The following is a 15715-nucleotide window of genomic DNA, read 5'->3' on the forward strand; positions in this document are numbered from 1 at the left end:
AGTCTGAACGGGGAATTCAGCTTATGTTCCGAAATATTCAATTCTGTCGCGCACATTGTATACTTAGCCCGAACATGTCACCTTGAAGTGGTCGGATTTTGGGGTTTAGCGACCTCGCGTGAAAACAGGCGACGTGGTTGCAGCCAGAAACATTCTGGCCCATAGCGGAGGGCGAAAAAGGCAAGTGATGTATTGTGCTGAATTGCTTGCTTGGCATCTTATAGTACGACTGTAGAGCACTTAGGCGAGTGCGCAAGAAGGAACACGAAAGACACGCCGCTAGCGCAGACATGGCCTATGTGCGCTGCAATCGTGCTCCTACTGCAAAAAGAAGGCGTAGCATTGCAAATACATTGTTTCCTTTTGCTCGGCCCATTCGTGCATAAACAATGTGCACATTCATATAAGAAAGCGATATTTTGCGGCTGTCATGTCATCGCCTGACAGACAGGCGATGTGGGGGGTGGTCGGAAAAAAATGTTTGACCAATTGTGCAGGGCTCGTGGCAGAAAACAAACACCAATAGCTTGAAATAGCTCTACGTTATAGGGGTCCTACCCAGTGATACACACACATTCTATGGGATTGGCCAGGAACGTTCACTCACGCAGTGGCGCGTGCCGAGCCTCCAAAGAATTTGCGCATCAATAAGCTATCATTGAGGTTTATCTTGCTGACATTACGCACGCCACTGCGACGCGTGAACACAGACAGTGGCCATTCACGCGTGTCTTATTTTTGTCTTCTATCAAGGCTATCGCGCTACGGTGCATTATCATCTTGCTGAGCGAAAAGGGAAAAAGAACCGGTATAAAAATATCCCCTATACGCCAAATATGGAATCGAGGAATAGATAAAGTTGTAAGCCAAATGGATAAAGTGTAAGCCGCCCGCCCTCATTTGAACATTCCCCAAGGAACACAGTGCATCGACATGACCAAAAGCGGACACCGGGTCAAAGGCTTACACAATTTGTCGTAGTTTTTCCCAATTGCCATCTCTTTCTTGGCCTTGATGATCCGTCGTCTCTTGTTCTGGAGCTTTATGACACCATAACCAAGCCCTGCACATACTGCAAGAATATGAAAATATGACAGATGTCATTCATGCCGTTTTATTAGAAAATATTACACTCAAAGCAAGCAAAATTATAAAGTTGATAACCCCACATAGTTTTGCGTAAATGCACCATTCCATTATGGGCAGTGCCAGACGCACCAGTAGCTATAGAAGCCGACCAAGAGGTGCTAGTATGAGCGTTTTATCAAAATAGAGGCCATGATAAATAAAAGGCGTTCGCTAAAGCATGTTACGCATGTTTAAACAAGAAAATGTATTTAGTGATTGGTAAGCTGTAAAACGCATACAGCTACCTTGACAAACTCATGCTGGTGGTATAAGCACTTCTCCTTTTATACAGCGTGCCCCAACTACCATGCATCAAGAGTTCAAAATGTCCAAATGGCACGTAGCTGGGCACAACAAAGGTAACGCTGTTTGTCGTCCCTTGGAGGTACTCAGATAATTTTTTTTGTATTCCACCTAATTAAGTTATTATTCTTATTATTCCATATCTCAAATATATTCAGATGAAAAGTGTTAATCAGAAAATTAGAGCAACATGACAAACTCGCGATAAGCTTTCTGTTGCTCAACACGTGCACATAAGTGTTTTTTTGAGCGGGAAAAACGTGGGAGGAATGAGAAGAATGATCTATTTCCAAGCGACGGCAAATAGCATTACCTTTATCCACTTCCTCTACGTGGCATTTTTAATTATTGTTGCATCATAGTTGGGATGACCTGTGTATTCTGGTGTGTCATATTCTTTTGTTCCGCTTGTACCAAGCTGAAAGTGTACAAACTAAGCCAAGAGCAAGTGCTGCTCACACTCATAGGTCGCGCTGGTAATCTTATATGCGCTATTTTCAAGGCATTCCCCTTCGCCGTTCCCGGCATTCGCCGTTCCCGAGCCACTATAAGCAGGGCGATGGCTTTTTATCATAATAGATGTATTAATTTTTAATAGATGTTTTCAAACCAAGTTTACAATTCTTTGACTTGGCTACGTCAAGTACTATATACATGCTAATTAAAGTGTGTGCATAAGGATTGCAAGTAGACTAGAATCAGAATTCGGTGTCGAGCTAAAACAATATTGGAACCTTGTCTATTAGATTGCGCTCACAGAGAACTGATTCTAAGTGCCGCTGAACAACCGCTCAGTTGTTTATGCAATAAACTGCGGGCCGACTGTGCCATTAGCTGCCACTTTCCCATTGAAAGAGAGCAGTGACTAATCGTCTAAATTGCAACTCTTGCGCGATGAACCATGGAACGTCCACGTACTTATCGGTATAAAGGCCAGAATGAGACAGGAATAGATGTAGGCCACCTCGTTGCCCCTGAAATAGTCCCAGCCATCCAAGATCATGCAGGGTTCCAGCACGGAGCTGTTTATCTGCTGCGGCTGTGGACACGGGTCACCTGCAAGAAATCGTGCAAAAAGCCACAGTAAATGGCAGAATGGCTGACACAGTAGTTTGGCGCGAAATTACTACGAGATGGTGAGAGCCCGTTTGCACTTGTCATCGCTGTCGTTGTTCCTTAAATATTTAAGATGTAATGAAATACAACATAACTTGCCTAGGTATGATTCCGGGATACTGATACATGGGCGCCGCCATATAGGGGTGCTGCACGAACCTTTCCTCAGCGTAATGCATACTAACGTCAAATTAACTTCATAATGAAACCCCTAACGCATGTCTACAACCAGTTTTGTACCTGCAACTCTATTGCAAGAACGTGCGTTTCGTTGTTACAGATAGTAAACGGCGGAGTCTGCCGTCTACAAGCCATGCTGCTAAAGCCTTGCTATTCTCTTACCACGTTAAACATAGAGAATTTATGCCAGCAATAAAAAAAATATATATTTTTCTCTCAGTACGATCAAACACTGCGGACATAATTCTTAGATAGGGGAAGTACTAAATATTACACGAGCGGTGACAAGAATGAGTGCAGCTGTGACGTCATATAAACGTGCCGACCATGCATGTATTCTGTGCTGGCAAGGACAGGAATTGGTGGCGCTTATCAAAGTCATACTATTCGCCGTGCCTGGCATTCTAATAAACACTTGGGCTGCTAGTTCCACAAGCACCGCCTGGCGGCCATCTGGCCCTCCGAACAACACCGTAAACGAATCCCGGCCGCACCTGACGAAATAAGCCTGTTCCTGTCTTTCTCTCTCTCTCTTTCTCTCTCTCGTCGCCAAGAACGCTAGTTTTAAGGCACTTTGCTATCAGATTAGACGATGAAAGTGAGACGAGGTAAAAAGAAATAGTAGACAACGTACTGCGCTACCTTCTTTTTTTTCTCGCTGAGACAGCAGTTATGCGATCCACACTGGAAGCCGCCGTTGTGGCTGTGGTGTTGCGCAGCTAAGCCTGAGGGATCAAACCCGAGCCATGGTGGCCAAATTTCCATGTGGGTTAAATGCAAAACATCCGGTGTACCATGTATTTGGTGCGCATTACACCGAAAAAATCACCGCCGCTTCCACACCGTGAAGATGGTTGAACAACGAAGTTGTGTTAGTTACACCAAGTGTTACACCATGCAAGTCCAACTTTGCAAGCAGTCTATATTGTAATTCTTTCGTTTCACCATTCTTTCGCCACATTTTAGCTTTTCCTTGCTTCACGTGGTGAGCATGCCCTACGACGACGGGCCCGTTGACGAGCCAACTCTCGCTGACGCTCGCGGTAGGCGGCTTCTTCCTCAGGAGTACGCATTATATACTCGTGGTCTTCCCGTAGTTCTAGCTTGGATGGAATGTGCGGAGCCACTAATCCAAAGCTCCGTTTATTGGGCGCAAGGCCCACCATTGTAGATGCGGGCGCTGCAGTCGTTTTGACGATTGGTTGGATTGGTCTCAAGATTGACATGGCTTCTATGTGAAGTTAAAATGCACCATTCAATAATTAACATAATTATTCTAGGTAACTTCTGTATTCCTTTAGGGCAAACATTAAAATCTAAGAATTACAGCCGGTATATTCGCAAGGCATAACCACTTGGAATGAATTCTCTGGACTACACCAGTTTTCATAAGTTAATTTTCAAAATCGCTCCCTCCCCCAATGTAGGTATAGATATTCAATGCATGCCCTGTATGTATTGCCGTAATATCAGTTAGCACTTCGCGCTTGAGGTCCTGTGTATGCGCTCGGTTAAGTCTGTCCATTCGTTATTCTAGCGGAGAATCTCGTATGTTTAACCAACTAGCCTCCTCCAGAATGTTTGCTTGCATATATTATTCATAAATGCCAAAAGCTGTCATTGACGAGACTGTCGCATTACGATACAGTAGAAACCCAGACTATGTTTTACAGAACAAAATATTTACAGTTACATCAAGGTAGAAGCCGAGTGTGCACCAAAGGAAAGGGTTGAGAACAGAAAGAGCTATGCGGTAATAGCGTACACTCACGGGCTTTCGCATCGCTTAAAACGTGTCCTGCCGAAATAATTCTGATGTGTTGACTGCAAAGACCAAGCTCGATGCTATTTGTCCAGCTCTTCGCAAGCGCATACGCGGAAAAGAGAAGCCAAAACAAGCTCAGTGTACCATGAGACATGGCAGAATTAACCTACGTTACTTGTGGTGTTCGCATGATTCCTTGACTACGTTGACATAAATTATTACGCCAGAAAGGCTGTGCCTAAACATTCGACTGAGAGAGAACGACAGCTGCCTGAAATGGTCCCCACATTCGCTTCTTGCCGTAAACTGCTGAGAATGCGGTTGTAAACCCGTTCTACACGCACACCACTACTCTTTTTGCACCAAGATATGACAATTAGGGAAGTTGTGATTAAAAAGAAAACAGTTCCACGTGTGTCAGCCAGCCCTATATTAACCTTCAAACCGATAAAATCGCATATCAAACTGTTTTACAGCTCAGCTCTTAACAGCCAGTTCCTGCGGCGAGCGTCGGCGGCGTCGGCGTAACCGAGAAAACGAGTGCCCCGAAGCATGAAAGCGAACGCCGGGCGCTGAGGTAGATGAAACAAAGGCCATAGCGAAGAGAGGAGGCGAAATGAGCAGGAAGAGAGTACAACGGAACCATGAGGCGGAAAGCGGAGGAGGAACGGAGGGGAGGTTGCCTGTGCATGCGCCGAGTTGCTGGCGGCCACGGCATCCGCAACCGCGTGCGCAATGTCCTCGGCGTTTCCGAGATGGGGGGGGGGGGGGGGGGTAGGGAGGCACCGTGAGATTGTGAGGGCTACACTCGTCCACGGCGTCTGCTGCTGAGGTAGGAGGTCTGCCGTACGAGTGTGTGTGAGGTGGATCACTGCTGCTGCAAGAGGCGACGGAGTGCGGCTACGAGTAAGACTCGATGTGACGCTTCTTTGGGCGTTGTCGCCGCTGACACTGGTGGCACGACTTCCCCGCGACGAAGAGCCGCTCGTCGTTGGTGGGATGAAAGCGTGAGAAAAGCGTAGTGCCGCGCAAGAGGGGGCTATGTGGCGGCGATGGCTACGACATGGCGCCAGAGAAGTGGGCGTCGTCTGCATGAAATGAAGCCGCTGCATCAGCGCAGGTCTATCTACGGCGATTGCTGTGAATCGCAGCCGCGCGCTGCCTGTCGCGATCTCTGCGAGGCAGGTGCGGCACACTATCCTCCATTTGAGACGGGTCACGTGAGACAGATTGCCCGCGCGAGACAAAATATCGCGAAATGAAAACACGTATAGAGTTGCGCTCAAAGTTCGCATTAGGGAGTATGGTGATCGTAGGTGGATTTATTTTCACTGCTAATGCAACACAATCAGTGCCCACAGGATAAGGGTATGCTTCAGAGCTTGCTTTTATATCTTATGTGCTCAGAGCTTTTGATTCTTTTGTGTTTTACGCACAAAGCCGTGTCATGATAGAATTTTACAACTTGAACTTTTTGGGGGGTTCGAAGCGCACTTGCGCAGTGATGTATTTTGCTTCTGATGAGTGTGGACAGATAAACAGTGCGTGGTTTTCTAAGAATAAGCTTTATTTTGAAGTCAGTGGTTGTCATACCTGGTCTTCCTTCCGTATCCCCACGTTTATGCAAGAGCCAGGAGTGTGGCATTCATCGCTTAGCCGATATGTCTGATATGCACTCTGTCAACGCTTGAAGTGACAGGCGAACAGCGGAGCGAGTGTCCGAAACATGATTGAAGACACAGTGCGCGCTGTCGACCAGCCATATTGACCGGCGCGAACATCTCATTTCTCCTCACTCTGCGGTGACGCTCGCTGTATACTGCGATGTTCGCTTCTGTTTTCTGTTTTTCTTTTCTGGCTTTCAAATAGAAGAGGACCAAAACAGGAACAAAAAAAATTGGAGGACGCTTAAGCTTCGCCTTCAAGAGTGGAACGCGACAGCGTTCCACTCTTGAAGGCGACCCGACCCGCCATCGACCCGCCAAGGGGTGTAAGACAATGCGCTACGGCGCAGAGATCACTTACGAGGCGCCCCGCATCGGACTTTGCGGCCACCTTTCACACGGAGAGCGTCGAGCAACGCAGCGTTCGGCGCGGCAACGAAACGTGCGCCTGAGCAAACGGAACGAACCAAAGAACTCGGTGTCTCGGAGGGGGAAACGATATACGCCAGCCAAACGTCGTGATCGGCACGGGCAGAGAGATAGATAGTGATCTAAAGAAAGGAACGGCGCTTGATTCTGCAACCCGCGTGGGAGCACGGCGAAGCGTCGTCACGGGAGAGGGAGTCGGAGCCGCGACGCGCCTGGCACCGGTCCGCGCACAGCCCCAATGCGCGTATGGCGCGCCACCTGTCGGGGCAGCGCCGTACATTGAGAGGAGGGGGTCTTCTGTGTTTGCCGCAAGATGGCTCTGCGTGTGCGGTAAGCGCAGAAGAAATGTAGCGGAAACTTACTTCGCTACTCGTGTAAATGCGACTTCTGTAAGTTACATGCTCATAATTACCGATATACACCGCAGTATAACTTTCTACGGCACGTTTTTAAGGCAACACCGCGTTCACTAGAAGCGCGTTTGTACCGCTTTCAAGCGTCGAACTCTTGGCTGAGTGGTAGCGTCTCCGTCTCACACTCCGGACACCCTGGTTCGATTCCCACCCAGCCCATCTTGGAAGTTGCTTTTTATTTATGAAGTGCCTGCCGTGATTATCGCTCACGGCCAACGCCGCGGACGCCGACGCCGACGACACCGGCTTTTCTGCGACACGACCTCCTTAACGCTATCGCGTTAAAATATCGCTGCACTGGACGAGCATCGTCGCACAATGCGGTCAAATCGAATGTGCGCCTTGTCAATGGTGATGACTGGCCGACGGCGCGCACTATACGTTCCGTGATGCTGTGCGCGCACCATTTCGCGTTTCGTTTGACGGTACTACTATAGTGAAACGAGGGAACTTAGCGCGGTAACGTTTAAGTTTACCTTTATTTGCAAGTAACCTAAAGCATAAAGATTGCGAGGTTACTAAACGAACTTGATATTTGTGTTTTTGTTAATTTCAATCGCGGCTAGAAGTTACATGTGTCGAAGTATGCTGTATTAAATGTTTCTTCAACGCCAAATGTCTCGTAACCTTTAGATTGTAACTTATATACAGAAAGTTGCAATTCGTGGCACAGGGGACCTATTGTATAGATTGGAAGTTTGCTGATTATTGTGTCGCATTGGCGATCCGGATATGATATTTTCAGCCAGGGTTAACGTGTAAAATATGGCGTGCGGCCGCGGGTTGGCGGCAGGTTGGGCTAAATTAAGATGTTATTGGTGCCAGTCGGAATGTTTGTTTTCGCAATATATATAAAAAAAGTTTAAATCTTGCAGGCTACACTTATACAGGCTACAATTATAGCACAACGCTACAGGCTACAAAACAGGCTACACTTATAGCACAACGATAGCGGCGAACATGGTCGGCGATCGTCGAAAATCTGATCAATGGGTCAAGCGCGTCGGCTTTTATACATCAATCGTCGAATGTTCCAGACTACTCATTGGGACCCGCGTGCCTTCCACAAAGTTCTACAGCATTCGCGTCAGGCGATGAAATCAGATAACATATAGTTCGGCGACAACAGACAGCGGATAGAAGCATCGACAACTTTCCAGAAACTTCGGTTATATGCAGGCGCGTCCTGCGCTGTGCGATAACATTTGTTAGGCGACGACACGTGGTCGCCCGATAAAGATAAGTGCACGTGTCATTACTCCCCTCCTAAAAAACATCGACCCGATGCTGCAAACAAACGAAAGTAAAAAAGAAAAGCACTCGTAGCAAAGAAAACAACAAAATAAGGAAGTTCGTCAGCGTCCGTAAAAGGGCTTAAGGCGCACCACGTGGACCACTTCAGATCGCGCGCGGCGCCGCTGTGAATGCGAAGTGCCGTCCGGCACGACATCATAGTCCAGAGCGCCAATACGTCGGATGACCTTGTAGGGTCCGAAATATCGCCGCAGTAGTTTTTCACTGAGTCCTCGTCGGCTTATCAGGGTCCATACCCAAACACCTTCGCCGGGCTGGTACTCGATGAAGCGTCGTCGGAGGTTGTAGTGCCGGCTGTCGGTCCTCTGCTGGTTCTTGATCCGCAGGCGGGCGAACTGTCGGGCTTCTTTGGCGCGCTGGAGATAGGTAGCGATGACAAGATTATCCTCCTCAGTGACGTGCGGCAGCATGGCGTCGTTGTCGGGTTCCTGCCATAAACCAGCTTAAATGGCGTGATCTGTGTTTCTTGTACCGCCATGTTGTAAGCGAATGTTACGTACGGCACGACCGCATCCCCCGTCTTGTGCTCGACGAAGACGTACATTGCTAGCATGTCGGGGAGGGTCTTGTTCAGGCGCTCCGTGAGACCATTCGTCTGCGGATGGTAGGCAGTTGTCCTCCTGTGACTTGTCTGGCTGTATTGCAGAATGGCTTGCGTGAGCTTTGCTGTAAAAGCCGTTCCTCTGTCGGTAATGAGGACTTCGGGAGCACCATGTCGCAGCAGGATGTTCTCGACGAAAATTTTCGCCACTTCAGCTGCGCGGCCTTTCGGTAGAGCTTTAGTTTCAGCGAAGCGGGTGAGATAGCCCGTCGCCACGACGATCTACTTATTTCCGGATGTTGATGTCGGAAACGGTCCTAACAAGTCCATCCTGATCTGCTGAAAAGGTCGGTAAGGAGGCTTGATCGGCTGTTGTAATCCCGCTGGCCTTGTCGGTGGTGTCTTGCGTCGCTGACAGTCTCGGCATGTCTTCACGTAACGGGCGACATCGGCGGTGAGGTGCGGCCAGTAATACCTTTCTTGTATCCTCGATAGCGTGCGGGAGAAACCGAGGTGCCCAGCGGTCGGATCGTCATGTAGGGCGTGCAGTACTTCTGGACGCAGCGCCGACGGAACAACAGTAAGGTAGTTGGCGCCGACTGGTGAGTTCACGAGTAGATTGTTTTGAAGCGTGAAGGAAGATAATCCGCGCTTAAATGCCCTGGGGACAACGTCGGTGTGCCCTTCCGAATATTGGACGACGCCTTTTAGCTCCGGGTCTGCCCGTTGCTGTTCAGCGAAGTCTTCCGCGCTTATCATTCCAAGGAAGGCGTCGTCAATCTCATCTTGCGGCGGCGGGTCAATGGGGGCGCGTGATAGGCAATCGGCATAGGAGTGTTTTCTTCCGGACTTGTAGGTTGCAGTGATGTATTCTTGTAGTCTGAGGCTCCACCGCGCCAGCTGTCCTGAAGGTCCTTTAAGTTAGCTAGCCAACACAACCCGTGATGGTCGCTGACCACTTTGAATGACCTGCCATATAGGTAAGGGCGAAATTTCGCTGTAGCCCAAACGATATAGTAAAGCAATGAAGGGGGCTATTTGGTGAACGTTCATGGTTATATTGCGCTCAGTTTTACAAACACAATATTAATTCATTTTCCGTTGCAGAATAATTGTCTCTCCGCTTTTGACGACAGGCTACCGTAAGCTATCACGTGTTCATGTCCATCTTTTCACTGCACAAGGATGGAACCGAGGCCTAGGCTACTGGCGTCGGTGTGTATTTCGGTATCGGCGTGCTCGTCGAAGTGCGCAAGTACGGGCGGCGACTGCATGCGTCGTTTAGTTCTTGAAATGCGTCGGCCTGCGGTGTTTCCCACTTGAACTCGACGTTACATTTAGTTAGCTGTGTCAGCGGATCAGCGATGCGTCAAAAGTCCTTCAAAAATCGCCTGTAGTAGGCGCACATGCCAAGAAATCTACGCACTGCCTTCTTGTCGATGACTGCAGGAACTTTGCGATGGCAGCTGTCTTCTGCTGGTAGGGGCGGACTCCAGACTTGCTGATGACGTGGCCTAGGAATAAAAGCTCATCGCAAGCGAAGCGGCAATTTTCTGCCTTCAGAGTGAGCCCTGATGACATGATGCCCTCTAGTACTGTTGCAAGCCGCCGAAGGTGATCGTCGAAATTTCCGGCGAAGACAGCGAGTTCATCCAAGTAAACGAGACAGGTCTGCCACTTCAATCCTGCTAAAACCGTGTCCATCACGTGCTGGAACGTTGCAGGCGCCGAGCACAGTCCAAATGGCATAACCTTGAACTCGTAGAGGCCGTCTGGGGTGATGAAGGCGGTCTTTTCGCGATCTCTTTCGTCTACTTCTATTTTCCAATAGCCAGACTTGAGGTCCATCGACGAGAAGCATTTCGCGTTGCAGAGCCGATCCAATGCGTCGTCTATCCATGGGAGGGGGTACACGTACTTCTTCGTGATCTTGTTCAGACGACGATAATCGACGCAGAAACATAGGGTGCCGTCCTTTTTCTTCACCAGGACAACAGGGGATGCCCACGGGTTTTTCGACGGCTGGATGATGTCGTCGCGCAGCATTTCGTCGACTTGTTCTCTTATAGCTTCACGTTCTCGTGGCGAAACCCGGTAAGGGCTCTGGCGGAGTGGTCGAGCGCACTCCTCGGTGATTATGCGATGCTTGGCGACTAGTCTTTGCCGAATCCTCGATGTCATTGAAAAGCAGCCTTTGTATCGCCGGAGCATACTTCTGAGCTGCTGTTGCTTAATCACGGGGAGACTTGGATTAATGACGTAGTCGGGTTCGGGAACCATGGTCGTTGGGGTAGTTGCGGCGGAATCCGAGAGGACAAACGCATTACTGGTTTGCAGAATTACCTCGATGTACGCGATCGTCGTGCCCTTGTTGATGTGCTTGAACTCCTGGCTGAAGTTTTTCAGCATCACTTCAGTTTTCCCTCCATGCAGTCGAGCGATCCCTTTTGCGACGCATATTTCACGGTCTAGCAGTAGACGTTGGTCGCCTTCGATGACGCCTTCTAAGTCTGCGGGTTTTTCGGTGCCGACCGAAATAATGCTGGAGCGAGGCGGGATGCTCACTTGATCGAGCACACTCAAGGCGTGGTGACTAGGAAGGCTCTCCTGCGGTGCGGTATCGCTTGATCTTCCGACAGTGTTACTGACTTCGACTTCAGGTCCATGATTGCGCCGTGTTGGTTCAGGAAGTCGATGCCGAGAATGACGTCTCGTGAACACTGTTGGAGGATAACGAAGGTGGCAGGGTAAGTCCGGTCGTGAATGGTAATTCTTGCCGTGCACACTCCAGTCGGCGTTACGAGGTGTCCTCCAGTGGTCCGAAATTGAGGGCCTTCCCATGCGGTCTTAACTTTCTTCAACCGGGCGGCTATGTGTCCACTCATTAAGGAGTAATCAGCCCCTGTGTCCACTAAGGCGGTAACTGCGTGGCCGTCGAGAAGCACGTCGAGGTCGGTGGTTCTTCGTCTTGCGTTGCAGTTAGGTCTTGGCGTCGGATCACGGCTGCGTCGTGTTGAACTGAAGTTGGAACGTGGCGTCGTTAAGTCGTCTTTCGTCGGTGTAGTTTTTGCCTCCTGACTTCGTCGGGACGGCGGCGTGTCGTTATTATGTCGTAGAGATGGTCTCTTCGTAGCCTTCGTCGTCGGCGGAAGATCTTCGTCAGTTCGACGAACAGCAACCGCACCTCCATCAGTTGCTGCTTTTAGTTTTTCGGGTATGTGCACGCAGTGCGGCCCCGTGCTGGGCCAGTGTATGGACGGCGCTGCGGCGACAGGTAGCGGCCTAGTGACGGCGACCGGGACGGCCGTCGAGGGCTCCACTGAGTAGCGGCGACGTCGTCGGCGGTGTCACGAGGGCGTTCACCTACCCGAGGGCGTGGTGCGTTGACGGCGAACCCTCGCAATCCCAGGTCGCGGTATGGGCATCGGCGGTACACATGGCCTGCTTCCCCGCAGTAGTAGCAGAGCGGTCAGTGGTCGGGAGCGCGCCAAACGTCTCTCTTCTTCGGGTAGCTGCGCTGGGCGACGGGTGGGCGTGCTGGCGATGGCGGCGGTGGTCGACGGAATTGCGGCGTTACAGGTCCCTGGCGCGGTCGTGGAGGGGTACCTTGACGGCGGGCGACGGCGGCGTAGGTCTCATCACTTCTGGCTGCGATGATTGTAGTTGCACCTCAGGAACTCCCAGCATTATCTGGACTTCTTCTTCGACAATTTCGGCGATTGACGCCAGTTGAGGTTTCGATGAAGGGAAGATTCTTTGAAGCTCCTCTCGTACGTCTGCCCTGATGGTCGTACGTCTGCCCTGATGGTCGCACAGGTCGTCGGTGGCCATTGATTGAACTCCAGTGTAGCTTGTTGACTTGGTGCAGCGGTCGAATGGACGGTTCCACAATTCCAATGCCTTCTCGATGCTCGTCGCCTCACGAAGGAACTCGTCGACGGTCTTCGGTGGGCTTCTTATCATTCCGGCGAAAAGTTCCTTCTTTACACCACGCATCAATAGGTGGACTTTCTTCTCGGACGTTTCCGGGCCGGCGTGGCGGAACAGACGGCTCATTTCCTCAGTGAAGATCGCGATCGTCTCATTCGGCAGCTGCGCTCTGGTCTGCAGTAGAGCTTGGGCGCGCTCTTTTCGCACGACGCTTGTAAATGTTTGCAAGAAGCCGCTTCCGAACAGGTCCCACGTCGTCAAGGTGGCTCGAACCACGTCCTGGCGGCGTCCTCCAATGCGAAATAGACATGTCGCAGCTTATCGTCGCTTGCCCAGCTGTTAAACGTAGCGACCCTCTCATACATTTCCAGGCAGCTTTCCGGGTCCTCAAATGTGGAACCGGGGAACGTCGGTGGTTCCCTGGGCTGCTGCAGCACGATGGGGGACGCTGGGGCTGCCATTGGGGTTGCCTTGGCCACAATCTTCTTGGTCTTCTCAGGTAGAAGTCCGTGCTCCGGGAGCAGCTGTTGAAGACGGCCGCTTGCTCGATGGTGCGGGACTATGTTGGTGTTCTCTTTGCGGTCCGTGCTTGGATCACGGCTTGTCGGCGGCGTCCGGTACATGAACAAAAAGCACCTCCACCAGATGTCACGTGGTGGTGACGTTGAAGAACACAGCAGCAATACTGTGAACGACAAAACTAACTTTTATTGGGCGAACCTGTGCCCACAAGACAGGCTACACTTATAGCAGAACGATAGCGGCGAACACGGTCGGCGATCGTCGAAAATCTGATCATCGGGTCAAGCGCGTCGGCTTTTATATATCAATCGTCGAATGTTCCAGACTAATCGTTGGGACCCGCGGGCCTTCCACAAAGTTCTACAACATTCGTGTCAGGCGATGAAATCAGATAACATAAGGTTCGGCGACAACAGACAGCGGATAGAAGCATCGATAACATTCCAGAAACTTCGGATACATGCAGGCGCGTCGCGCGCTGTGCGATAACATTTGTTAGGCGGCGAAACGTGGTCTCCCGATAAAGATAAGTACACGAATCAATAGTATAAAAGTTCTATGTATTTCTACTTAGACATATTGTACACGAACCTTCAACATTTATGTCTATTTGCATCATTCCTGGTGCTGCTGTAGCAACGTGTGAATTGCGCCGCCAGATTTGCGTACACATATTGTTTGTTTCCCTGAATAAAACATCAGTTGTTAGTAAGCGCTCGTCCATGTCTCTTCTTGTGTAGTCTGTTTGGCGCTTTAGTACTTCATTAGCAATAAATGTGTTCTGCCACGCAGCGCTGTGCTCGAAGGTTCTTTTCATTATTGCTTCGTGGCCGTGAAGCAAAAAAAAGAGAGCAGCCTTGAGCTCCCAAACTGTCCGCATACAAACGAACATTACATCTGGAGATTCTATACATGTCTTGTTAGTGTCACATTCATGGCCTTCTGTGATCCTGATACATTATCGCAGTAAAAATCTGCGAAAAGCTTCTATCAAGCTTGGACGATAGCCTGTTTAACAAGATCAGCGTGCTTTAAAGTAAACTTTGAAAGTGAATACTTGTGGTGCCAGCAATAGAAATGTATATAATGACGTGATCAAACTCAGTAGCCTTGATTTTCTATTTGCAATAGGAACATTTACGTTAAATACCTACAAATGTTAACTAGTGAGCTTTGCTTTATTTAAGGTGATACCTGATATTTGTAGTGGTGTGTGTGTTATATCATACAGGTACCACTGTTGAAGTGTGATGATCTATTTTACACTGCTACACATTAGTAAGCATGTTTGAAATATTCGTCTGGTATATTTAGTATTAATTCGTCTGGTATTTTTAGTATTAGCTCACATGTATGCAAGCATTGCTTGTACTACTTCCATGAACACGTATAGACGCGTAAATTTCAACATCCGTTCTTAATTTTATGCTTGCTCAATTACAGCATGAAAGGCTACTTTTTTGTATCCCTCCCGCTTTCCCTATAATATTGACTTGGAAGCACTGCACATGGCTCTATGATAGCGTTTCTTTTTCAGACGTTACCCCTAATCAAACATTTATAATCTTGCATTCTTGCATTTGCAACATTGCATTCGGAGTGCCTTTTGAACCAAATTCTTCATGTACAGCAGGGTGTGCAACAATACTTGTGTGGTCTTCAAAGGCGATATAATAACAGTTTTTCCATTCCTGTTGTTGTGCCTGTAATATCATGGTGCAGTTCACATTTTCCTGGTTTTCTTCTTTGCTAACCTCAGTGCAAACTTATGCAGATTTCACTGATGTCATGTATAGCTCGTAGTGTATTATAACGCAAATGTTACTACTTTTGATAGACACTTATGGCTCATATGCACAGAGAAAATGCTTCCTGCAGTGCTTACAAGTACGCGTATAGAGCTTTAATTTCAAAATTTGTTCTTAAAGGGACACGAAAGTGAAAAATGATTTCTTCTGCATCAGCAGATTACCGTTCTACAACACCGAAAACACCACACTTACAACAATAAGACATTTGGTAAGCCAGAAAAGCGCAAGAACGAAATACGGGTGGCGACACCTACATAAGTTCCTGCATCTGGGGGCTGTGACGTCTCATATCTTGATGGCATGGGCCCCGCTCTTTATATGGTGCGCCGAGCCGGGTGTGGCTTAGCTACGGGGACGCGCCACCTCTTGTGTTTTGTACCAGAAAGGCCAAATCCGCGCATGGTACACCCAGCCAGCTGTCGCCAAACAACGTAAGTGCGTCATTTCCTTCTTTCGCGCTTCTTTTTGCTTGTACCTCTTCTTTCTTGCGCGCTTCCTTCCGCGGTAGGATTAAGCAGACTACAACCGTGCGCGGAGAAATGTGAGCCCTCGCGGAGGACGCCACTCGGCCAGTCCTTTTTGGACACTGTCTCTTCACG

General features: G+C 49.2%; 1 protein-coding gene across 1 annotated transcript in view; it reads right to left on the minus strand.

Moving 5' to 3' along the window:
- Duox (dual oxidase) overlaps nt 1-15715 on the minus strand; it is a 389750-nt gene that overhangs the window by 156604 nt on the left and 217431 nt on the right. The window contains exons 14-15 of the mRNA XM_075682845.1: nt 2350-2487; nt 968-1072 (exon numbers count right to left, since the gene is read on the minus strand). Of these exons, the coding sequence (XP_075538960.1) occupies nt 968-1072; nt 2350-2487 (243 nt within the window). The remainder of the gene's footprint in view (nt 1-967; nt 1073-2349; nt 2488-15715) is intronic.

Source organism: Dermacentor variabilis, chromosome 2 (genome assembly GCF_050947875.1).
Source record: "Dermacentor variabilis isolate Ectoservices chromosome 2, ASM5094787v1, whole genome shotgun sequence".
In the NCBI taxonomy this organism is placed as follows: domain Eukaryota; kingdom Metazoa; phylum Arthropoda; class Arachnida; order Ixodida; family Ixodidae; genus Dermacentor; species Dermacentor variabilis.